Raw genomic sequence first — 12,177 nt, forward strand, 5'->3', positions numbered from 1 at the left:
CAGTTGACCAATAAGAGCAGAGTAGGCTACTGAAAGGTGGGGTTTAGGCAGACTGAGTCGTTGCATGGCTTCACACGAATCATTTGGGGATCTCTGAGGAATGGGATAACTTTAAATTTATATTTTGAGAAAATTACAGTGTCTTTTGACCTTGCATGCATTTAAACCTGTTGCCTGGGACTTATAAACAGTGATACATGTAGGACGCTTAAAATGTGCATATTACTGGCTCTTTAACATCAACAACAGTTGTTGAAAACAAGTTGTGACTTTTTGAAAAAATACCAGTATTGTCCTAATGTAAACCACTAAAATATGAATTTGTAAAAACAATGATGTTGTACGTGTTGCGTGTCTAAAGTATAGGCTTGCATAAGTGAGTTCTTTATAAAGTGGGATCACCAACTACCAGCCTGGCATGAATTATACAGTGTTTCAGTCGTTTTCACAAAATCGTGTGAAAGGGCGTCGTTTTGACAACAATGTCATTAGTATGCAATCCAAAGGAAAAAAATATTTTTAACATAAGTACTGTGGTTAAAATGTACCCTAAATAATTTAAAACTGACATATTTTAGCATCTTAATCTAAGTAGTATTGTTTCTCATCCATTTAAAATGTTTTAAATTCATTTTTGTTACAGTATGTAATTATAATCGTATAATAAAAATAAGAAGAAGAACAATAAGAACAATTGCATATAAATAATAATGATATTTTTCACCAACTAATTTCAAGAGTTAAAAATAATACAAAATAAGCCTTCAGATTTTAAAGATCATGAAAAACATTTCAGTCACGACCCTAAACTTTTGATCCATATTGTACATGCAGTAACACACACACGCACGCACGCACGCACAGACACACACACACACACACACACACACACACACACACACACACACACACACACACACACACACACACACACACACACACACACACACACACACACACACACACACACACGTGAAAGTGGGGATAAATGATTAATGGTTTGAATAATGTAAAACACACACACATACCTGTGATGTATATGAGAGCATCCCAGGGGATATGTCCTGACTGGCAGTAGAGGTTTAGGTTGAGAAGTGCACACTCTCTGTCGCTGTCATTGAATTCATAACGGATATTCCAGCCCAGAGGACCAAATTTCTTCCTCTCCTAGACACACATGCAAACAAACATACAAGTCAAAAAGAATCAAGTAAAGGATTTAGTGGATGTACATGAATAAAGCCTTCAAGAAAATCTATGTGGGATTATAGCATGTCAGTGAAAAAAGTTTACTGCCATACCTTGACCACACCTACAGTATATCAACTCTTTATGGAAATAATTAATAAACAAACGTCTATCCAAATATACAGATGCACACAGAAGCCATATATTGTTGTATTTTTGTCCTGAATTTAAACTTAAGATTTTCAGGTTTTCCCCAAGAATATTGTTGTTATGTCATGATTCTGAGAAAAGTCATAATAATAACAACAATGCATGGCATCTGTCAATGGAACTCATTGAGGAAACAGAACAAATTTCTGTGTAAATCACTCACTTTTCAATTCATTGCAGCACCATAGGTAAGAATTCATTTATAAGTAATTTACACAGGAATTCGTTCTGCTCGTGTTTGATGAAAAATGCCCATTGTTTTTCTATAATTTTGCGCTGATAGTGTCATAAAAATGACACACTTCATCTTTATATGTGTGGCTGGACCACAAAACCAGTCTTTTTTTTTTATTGAGATTTTTACATCATACAAAAGCTAAATAAATAAGCTTTCTATTGATGTATGGTCTGTTAGGATAGGACAATACTGTAGTTGAAAATCTGGAATCTGAGGGAGCAAAAAACTAAATATTTAACATTTGCCTTTAAAGTTGTCCAAATGAAGTCCTTAGCAACACATTTTACAAAATGATGTATACAGTGGCAAGAAAAAGTATGTGAACCTTTTGGAATTTCATTGTTTTCTAAATAAATTTGTCATAAAATGTGATCTGATCTTCATCTAAGTGTATTGACACAAATTCTGATCTTTCATGTCTCTACTGAGAACAACCAAAAAAACCTCATAGTGCTTATGGAAAAAGTATGTGAACCCTTTATTTGATGACCTCAAAAATACTAATTCGAGTCAGATTTTAGCACACCTGGAGTCCGGATAAGATAATACGTTTGGAGGTGTGGACACCCTCAAACCATTGGAGTTTGCTCTGCACAAGAACATGCTTATGTGAGCCATGCATTGCCAAAAAGAGCTTTTAGAGGAGCTACGATCAATTGTTGCTTTACATAAAGCTGGAAAGGGTTACAAAGTTTTTCAAAGACTTTAGAAATTCACCAGTCTACAGTTTAAGACGCTTTGGGACTGTTGCTACTTTACACCAAGAAGTGGGCGCCCAATCAAAATGACACCAAGAGAACAAAGAAGACTAGTCAATGAAGTAAAGAAACAACTCCGAATGACAGCCAAAGATTTGAAGGCATCATGGGAACTTGCTAACATCTCTGTTCGTGAGTCTACAATACGTAAAACACTGAACCAGCCATGGCAGGACACCACGCAGGAAGCCCCTGCTTACTAAAAAAACATAGTTGCAAAAGAGCACATGGACACTTCACAGCAGTATTGGCAAAATGTTTTGTGGACTGATGAAACTAAGATGAAACTAGAAGAACTATTTAGAAAAACACAAAGCACTACATCTGGCGTAGAAAGGGCACGGCATATCATTATAAAAACATTATCCAAACCGGTGAAAAATGGTGGAGAAAACATCAATATTCCAGACCTGAATGATGGCATGGAAGAAACACACTCCAAAGATGATCGTCCTCCATTTGCTGCCAAGCATATGTTCCTCAAAGAATGAACTGCTGATTTCGGTGAAGGCCCGTCTCACATTGGCCCGGAGACCCTTCGGAGGCTCATTAGTAACCTACCGTCACATTAACACAGGCTCATTAATTTCCTGGCATTGCAGCACATTAGCAAAATAACAAAAGTTAGAGCAAAAGCATAGGCTAGACAGATGCTAAAACTTCCAGACAAACTCTAGACAAATTCTGAACAGTGTGGCTGCTTTAATACAGATATGTGGTCACATGGTTACAGTTATTTCTAATTGTATTGTAGGCTAATTGAAAGCACAGTTTTAAATATGAGCAAAGATAAGTTTAACGTACTAGAAAGAGACAGAATAAAACATATATGGGCGGTTTCCCAGACAGGGCTCGTCATAGTCCCAGACAAAAAAGCATGTTTGAGCTGCTTTAAAGGTGCAGTGTGTAAATTTTAGCAGCATCTAGTGGTGAGGTTGCGAATTGCAACCAAGGCTTAGTCCACTGCTTACCTCTTGCTTTTGAAACACATAGAGAAGCTACAGTAGCCGCCACCAGACAAACATGTCATCGTCGGAGACAACTTGGTAAAAAAATGTGTCCGTTAAGAGCTTCTGTAGGAAAATGGCGGCACAAAATGGCGACTTCCATGTAAGGGGACCCTCGGTGTATGTAGATAAAAAGGTACTTTTCTAAGGTAATAAACACATAACAGTTCATTATGAAAGATCTTTATACACCCCTGATAATATAGTTTTGTATATTATTTTGCATTTCTGTGAAAAGATCCTTCAAAAAATTACATACTGCACCTTTAATTTAAAAACACATTGTACTGACATATATTGGTGCCATTTATCAAAACACCTGCATTGTTTTTGTAAGGTTTGCTACTTAAAAACTATTTAAATGTTATAATATAACTAAAGCCTAATCCTGGATTAATCTAAACCCTGTCTGGGAAACCACCCCATAAAGGCTCCCTCATGTTAAAGGATTAGTCCATCTTCTTAAAAAAAATCCAGATCATTTACTCACCACCATGTCATCCAAAATGTTGATGTCTTTCTTTGTTCAGTTGAGAAGAAAATCAATTTGAGTTTGAGGATCATTTTGAGGAAAACAGTCCAGTATTTTTCTAATTTTAATGGAATTTAATGGATACCAACACGTAACAGTTTTAATGCAGTTTAAAATTGCAGTTTCAACGCTGCTTCAAAGGACTCTAAATGATCTCAAACGAGGCATAAGGGTCTTATCTAACGAAACGATTGTCATTTTTGACAAGAAAAATAAAAAATATGTGTGAATATCTGTGACCTCTTGCCGTATTGAGTGAAGTCGCGCTGGCGCATCACATGACCGGAGGAAGACGAGAATTTGTGTTTTAAAAGTGCATATTTTAAAATGTTTTTGTCAAAAATTACAATCGTTTCGCTAGATAAGACCCTAATGCCTCGTTTGAAATCGTTTAGAGTCATTTGAAACACCATTAAAACTGCAATTTTAAACTACATTAAAACTGTTAAGTGTTGGGGTCCATTAAAATGAGAAAAATCTTGGAATGTTTTCTTCAAAAAACATAAGTTCTTCACAACTGAACAAAGAACGACATCAACATTTTGGATGACATGGTGGTGAGTAAATTATCAGGATTTTTATTAAGAAAATGGACTAATCCTTTAAGGGTTATTTTCTTCTTGCAGAAGTGTGTCACGGTGTTGATGTGACTCTAATATTATTTTGATTTATGTGCAGACATTTCCCATATGCTGAAATTATAAATGACATGTAAAAGTAAAAATGTGTGCATACCATTTATAAATCTTAGGTCTACACTGAAGCAAATCTTATTTGATATTATGGAAAAAAAATAAGAAAATGACCAAGTGTGTGCTTGTTTGCATAAGTTACCTTGACAGAGTTTTGTAATACGGTGACAGGAAACACGTTGGTAGGCATTGAGCTAAGAAACAGTCTGAAGTCTTCATGGATAACAGTAGCTGTAAAGTCAAAGGTCAAAAAATATATACATATCTCTTTGCATTAAAGCGTATTTGTTTAAAAAAGCTTGCTTATAATGGCACATGTGTTGATTTATGGTTTTAAAAGGTTTTTTTTGCTTGTCTACTGTTGCTTTGATGTTTTAAGATTATCTGTAAGATGACCATGAGTGTCACGAAAGACCCCTAAAATGAATTATTATTTATTATCGACACATTTGTTTGTCAAATCAAACTAATCTGACAGATTCAGTGTTTTTCAGCACATTCAGGTGTTTAAGTAGTTCACCCACATTCCAGTTCGGCCACAATCCAAGTCCATAATATAATATATTTTTTTGTGTTTGAGTAATAACAGCCAGAGAACTGTCACAAAACTGCATTCAATTTATCATTAAAAGGTCTAGGCTAAGAGTCTCATAAACACAAACTGTACAAACTAACCAGGTTCATTAAAGGTTTTTATGAGCTCCTCCATTGCCAGCATCCAGGACACAGCAAGGTGACAGTTCTGCAGGAAGACCCAGCTGCCATTTTTCACAGCATCCAAAATCATTCTTTCTGCTATAGGCCCCTGACCCTGACCCAGCGAGATGGACTTCACCCTAAATACAACACATCATATTATATAACTAATAAGGATAAATACATTACAATTTTAACTTCATTCTAGCTTTAGTCTCTGTCTGTGGAATGCTGCAAGGTTGTGTCAAAAAATTATAATAGCTTGCTATTAGTACCAAATAGGTTCATTTTTCTTAAAGATAAAAGGTGAGTGGGTAAACAGGATGCAAATATATCACATCATGTGTGTAAATACAGTAAGTACCGATCATGGTATCCTCTCTCATTGGCAAACCGCTGAAATGCTCCCATTGGATCTGAGCCTGTGCTGAGGATGAACACCAGTGCAGTGGAAGGAGACATGTCTGCGTACAGGGTCGCCAGATCCACTGGAGGATTTTCCACAAACTGTTGTCCCAAACCATTGATAACAAACTCAGTCACAGCAAATACAACCTGAAAACAGACAAGAGTCAGAGATCTGATACCATATTATTACATATATATTGTAGTTAATATTAATACTGTGCATAATATAACCACCCAAGCAGACACACTGTTAACTATACAAAATAAACATGTTCTGGCTTTGAATATGCATGTATACAGTTTATATACCCTCACCTAAAGGATTATTAGGAACACCATACTAATACTGTGTTTGACCCCCTTTTGCCTTCAGAACTGCCTTAATTCATACTCGGCATTGATTCAACAAGGTGCTGAAAGCATTCTTTAGAAATGTTGGCCCATATTGATAGGATAGCATCTTGCAGTTGATGGATATTTGTGGGATGCACATCCAGGGCACAAAGCTCCCATTCCACCACATCCCAAAGATGCTCTATTGGATTGAGATCTGGTGACTGTGGGGGCCATTTTAGTACAGTGAACTCATTGTCATGTTCAAGAAACCAATTTGAAATGTTTCGAGCTTTGTGACATGGTGCATTATCCTGCTGGAAGTAGCCATCAGAGGATGGGTACATGGTGGTCATAAAGGGATGGACATGGTCAGAAACAATGCTTAGGTAGTTCGTGGCAAGAAAACATCCCCCACACCATTACACCACCAGCCTGCACAGTGGTAACAAGGCATGATGGATCCATGTTCTCATTCTGTTTACGCCAAATTCTGACTCTACCATCTGAATGTCTCAACAGAAATTGAGACTCATCAGACCAGGCAACATTTTTCCAGTCTTCAGCTGTCCAATTTTGGTGAGCTCTTGGAAATTGTAGCCTCTTTTTCCTATTTGTAGTGGAGATGAGCGGTACCCGGTGGGGTCTTCTGCTGTTGTAGCCTATCCGCCTCAAGGTTGTGCGTGTTGTGGCTTCACAAATGCTTTGCTGCATATCTCGGTTGTAACGAGTGGTTATTTCAGTCAAAGTTGCTCTTCTATCAGCTTGAATCAGTCGGCCCATTCTCCTCTGACCTCTAGCATCCACAAGGCATTTTCGCCCACACGACTACCGCATACTGGATGTTTTTCCCTTTTCACACCATTCTTTGTAAACCCTAGAATCCAAGTAACTAAGCAGATTGTAAAAAACTCAGACTGGCCCGTCTGACACCAACAACCATGCTATGCTCAAAATTGCTTAAATCACCTTTCTTTCCCATTCTGACATTCAGTTTGGAGTTCAGGAGATTGTCTTGACACCCCAAATGCATTGAAGCAACTGCCATGTGATTGGTTGATTAGAGAATTGCATTAATGATAAATTGAATAGGTGTTCCTAATAATCCTTTAGCTGAGTGTAAGTTGCAATTTCTTAGAGAAGAGACTTTGTGGTATACAGTAATGCACTGTTATCAACCTCTCCAAGGACCTCAGGACTTGAATAACAGTTCACACAGTAAATTGAAAGAACAATACACACAACTGAGGTGACCTGTGTGAACACACCATAACCAAAATACACACACTATATTTAAAATGATGTCTCCCTAAAATGGACTGAATGCATTGAAATGTCAAGACATTGACTGTTGCAGACTATTTAAGGTAATGTTTTTTCATTGGGACTGTGAATAATGTTTCAGAAAGGTCAGCAACACAGGAGGAACCTTACTTATAAACTAAATGAGAGTGCCATTTTGACAATATTTGACTACAATTGCTGCTAACATGCTGGCTAATATACACAAACATTTATTTAAAGAAGACATTTCACAAGACTATTTAAAATGTCAAATAAATCTAAACCCCAGAGAACATATATCAAGTTCTAGCTCAAAATACCATATAGATATTATATTATAGCATGATCAAATTGACACAGGTGTGAGCAAAAATGTGCCGTTTTTGGGTGTCCTTTTAAATGCAAATGAGCTGATCTCTGCACTAAATAGTGCTGTGGTTGGATAGTGCAGATTAAGGGGCGGTATTATCCTCTTCTGACATCACAAGGGGAGACAAATTTCAATGACCTATTTTTTCACATGCTTGCAGAGAATGGTTTACCAAAACTAAGTTACTGGGCTGACCGTTTTCACATGTTCTAGGTTGATAGAAGCACTAGGGACCTAATTATAGCACTTAAATATGGAAAAAGTCAAATTTTAATGATAAATCACCTTTAAAATAAAACTGTGAAATAGCCCAGAGCTTTATAATAAAATTATAATGAACGATGACTTCATTTTTATTCTATTTAACTTAATTGAAACTTATTGCAATGCTATTGCAGAACTTTGAGTCTTTCAGTAATGTAATTTTTAAATCCCAGCAATTGTTTTGCTCTTTACCTTCTCCTCCATAAAACTTTTGATGAGGATAAGTTTCTGAAAGGCACTAAGCTGCTGGTTCCAGTGACCTTTGACTTGTGATTGTTTTTCAATGGATGTGTCCTCTGAGTAAGTAGTAAGGGTATTGACATCCTCCCACAGCTCTGGATTAACTGTTACCTCCAGTTTCCCTACGGATAGTGAAAAGTCAATAAAAAAAGCATGATTTATAGCAAGATTTATTATTTCCATATTTTGATCAATTCTGTTCTCCAATTAAAAAAAATGAGTTCCAATGAAACAGATAGAATATACCCAGGCTGACAGAAATGGGTGTGGCTATTATCTCTTTCTTAATGCCCTTAAAGCACAGCAGTTGGTCTTCTAGATTACAACACGTCTCCCAGGTGAAATCAGACAACCATGGCACCTCTGGTTTCTCTGGCAATTCCTGCAGTGAACGAAAGCACCTAATGAAACTGTGTGTGATACATGTCAGAAATCATCTAGTTTCAAACACCATGAATTAAGATCTCGGAGGAATTTTGATCAAGCATCAGTCACTGCTGATTTGATTGTCTAAATGGTGAAAAACATTGGAGCAGACTGAAATGCAGACTAAAAAATCAAATCAGACAAAGAAGATAATTATAAGAGGCAGTGATGGACAGTAGTTTCTACAGCGAATGACAAAGAAGAGTGGAGAATATAAACATAACTTGATAAAATTTGCATTTAACAAAAAAATGTCTATGCAAAAGTTGCCACTATGATGTGCTTACGAGAGGTCCGTCTGGGTTATGTCAAAGTGATCTACAGTGCATTTAAGCTCTACATTTTATCAGTACAGTATTTGCTTCCCTGGGTATCAAACCTGTATGCTGCTATCCACATAACATTTTAATTGCGAAAAAAGTGGAACATTTTCCACAGATTATAATTTATAGTGAAATGTTTACATTTGAAATTTACAATCTAAATTATCCATCAGAATTAAATAATTTAAATAATGGTCATAATGTATTTTTTGTTTATGATATGGTGTGCATTTTGTTTCTGCGGGGATGTTAGGTTCCTTCCTTCTTTTTTTGTCCTTGGCCAATCACAAGCCTGAAGAATAAACAAGTTAAGTTACAGCATGTCCCCTAATGAGGCCATAATATTTATTCTGGGGGAGTCCCCCAACCTCCCGGCCCCATCAGAGGCCATGTTGCCCCTTTAGCACCCCTTTCATCATTTTCACCCCTGACCTGTTTTCATGCCTGACATTTGACTAAAAGGTTCTATGAGGAACTGATGGCATCCATGCAAAGAACTCTTTTTAAAAACTAGAAAGATTCTTAAGCTATAAATGAATATCCGCCGTGTTATTCTGTCATCTTTTCTCCCTTTTTTCCCAAAACGTGATAAACGCCAGTCCTTCTTCTCTGCAGAATGCAATAAATCCACTCAACAAATCAAAGCGCACCATTCCACGCATCGTAAACAACAATGGCGGCGCTTTGAATACACACAAAATCCTAGTTTTCCTCATCTACTTTGTACTTCATGATCAACAAACAAACAAAAACAAAAAAATAATTTGATGTCATTGATAAACCTGTGGTGGTTTTCTGTGGCGGGGAATAAACGTAAGCCATTAAAATCGAATAATTTACGCGAGAGGCACTCGGGTCGAGGGAAAAATGCAGATTGTTGCTTGTTCTCCCGACAGCATCAAGCTTCTGTCATGCTAACACATTAACCCCAGGGGATCTTATGAAAAACTCAACAAAACAAAAGTCAACAAAATCGAGCAGGACCAAAACATTTTACAGCGGATCGCTGTCAAAAAAGTTCAGCGATGACGTCCCAAGGATGACAGCCGCAATGACAGTGTTCTTAATATGGACAAGTTAGTGTTTTGATTAATGCCATTAATGTTTATTTTTTAAATCAGTGTATACCACTAGTCAACTATATGAATATAACATGGCAAAGATGAATGTACATTTATATATTGATTCAATAGATTTATAGAAAACTTGTCATTAATTTATTGCATTGTGCGGAAAAATCATCAGTTTTTATAATAAATCATTAAAAATCTAATTATGGATTTGAATTTTTTTTGTTATTATAACCTTAAAATGCTATGTGAAAGTTTGTAACAAAAATTTTTTGATTTTGTGGTCTTGGTATAGAAAATTAGTCAAAATGGATTTATTGCGTTTTGGAACCAAACTCTTCAAATATTTTGTATTCCTCAATAAACTTCTTAACAAAGTTGCTATCTTTCTCATATGATAAAAAAACTGTAAATGATATCTCATGCACTGAAGTTTATTTTTTGAAGGGTTTTGTTCAAAGTATGAGCACTTGTTATACTGACATTTGTCTTGGCAAGCACCACTAGTTTGATGCCTGACTGCAGTGCAACAGATTCTGTTTGCAGCTTCGCAAAATGTACCGCTTCAATGCGCATTAACACAATATAACAGCGTGATGCATTAGGGAAATGCCTTTTTAATGACAGATAGTACAGTTCCCTGAGGAAAGGGGAAAAATAGAAAACCGCTCTAACAATTAACACAATTAAATCTCATTCATGGCTAGTTCATAATTTTCTGTTTGATGTCTCTCTTCTAGAAGAGTTACTTTTAAAGGAAGTCTAAGGAACAAAAATAGTGTAACAGCACACATACACAAACACAAAGAGCCAGGTGTTGTACAGTACCCATCACATTTCATCACCCTTATTCTGTATTCCCCACCTTCTCCATGCCTCCAGCCCCTCGCAGGAAGTATTGCCACTCCTGTTGTGAGATCTCGCCCCTCTGCATCATGATCTCCACACACAGCATGAAGCTGTAGATGGCTTTGTGCTGCTCAAAGAGGCCACGAGACACATTCGTATAGGCGCTCAGCAGAGTCTGATCCAGTAGGATCTGTAGTCGCACGGTCAGATCTTTGTGCCTCTCTGCTGCCTCTATAGTTTTGTTGAACAACTGCAAGAAAATAAAAGAGGCACCATATATCAGGACAGAGATTACCTGTGTCAAGTTGTTTCTTCAGGGACCCTGAAACAGATTTCATATCTATAAACCCTACCTATGCAGTAATATACTTTATACCAGAGGGCTGTTGAATGCTTTATTCTGATTGGCTGGGTGCGCAATATTTTATTTTTGTCATAAATCATTATTATTGGTCATCCTTAAAGCTTGTCAAAGGGTTTTGCAAATATTTAACCAATAAAAAGTATAAAAAGTTGTGATATAGCTTAATTATTATCATATTGTGTGCCAATACTGTGGATCAAGGCTATTCACATTTCTAGAACATGGTTAGTGAACAAAGTCACTTACAGTATCATGTTTTGTACTGTATGTTTTTTATGTGTGGTTCCTTATGGTCCCTTAATTTTAAAAAAGTATGTTTTCAGGTAAAATAATTGATTAGGATATCCCTTACTGTCTGTATTTCCCAAGATCACTTAAATCGTTACATCCAAACTAATCACTGTTCCCAATGTTGCTTTTACTATATTATCTTTCTAGGTTAAGTGGTCTGGATTGAAGTTACCTGTTTAAAGTACTTTAGGGAGAACTGGTACATGGGGTCAATCTCAGACAGGCTGGCAATGACAAAGTACATGATGGAGCCACGCGTGGCAACAGGGCGATACTTCTCTCTGGCTGCGTTGATCATCTCCTCCGTCGTCTCCGCCTCCATCAGCCGAGTCTTAATGGCCTGAGATGTCACCTAAGCCAGAGAGAAGAAAGACAGATGGTGATCACATGTCCCTAAGGCATAAGTGTCATATTCACAGACAAATGCAACGCCTTGGCAGCCTGACATGTTTTTAAAACCTAAAAATGCACAACAATCTGTAAAAAAGTCCATGCGGAGGACCAATGTCAGTCTTAGAGATACATGAGGCCGTGGCAGGGGTGTCAGACAAAGACGGAGCTGTGTTCTGTCTGTGTGACAGATATTTTAGCACAACCTGCCATTCGTCTACCCTTCCCTTCCTCCATCAATCCA

General features: G+C 37.0%; 1 protein-coding gene across 1 annotated transcript in view; it reads right to left on the minus strand.

Moving 5' to 3' along the window:
* The window catches only part of dnah6 (dynein, axonemal, heavy chain 6), a 99,787-nt gene that overhangs the window by 13,773 nt on the left and 73,837 nt on the right, over positions 1-12,177 (minus strand). The window contains exons 62-70 of the mRNA XM_055205484.2: positions 11,716-11,895; positions 10,905-11,138; positions 8,467-8,602; positions 8,173-8,342; positions 5,686-5,876; positions 5,301-5,461; positions 4,768-4,856; positions 2,805-2,951; positions 1,029-1,167 (exon numbers count right to left, since the gene is read on the minus strand). Coding sequence (XP_055061459.2) covers positions 1,029-1,167; positions 2,805-2,951; positions 4,768-4,856; positions 5,301-5,461; positions 5,686-5,876; positions 8,173-8,342; positions 8,467-8,602; positions 10,905-11,138; positions 11,716-11,895 — 1,447 coding nt within the window. The remainder of the gene's footprint in view (positions 1-1,028; positions 1,168-2,804; positions 2,952-4,767; positions 4,857-5,300; positions 5,462-5,685; positions 5,877-8,172; positions 8,343-8,466; positions 8,603-10,904; positions 11,139-11,715; positions 11,896-12,177) is intronic.

The sequence above is a fragment of the Misgurnus anguillicaudatus genome, chromosome 3 (genome assembly GCF_027580225.2).
Source record: "Misgurnus anguillicaudatus chromosome 3, ASM2758022v2, whole genome shotgun sequence".
NCBI lineage: Eukaryota > Metazoa > Chordata > Actinopteri > Cypriniformes > Cobitidae > Misgurnus > Misgurnus anguillicaudatus.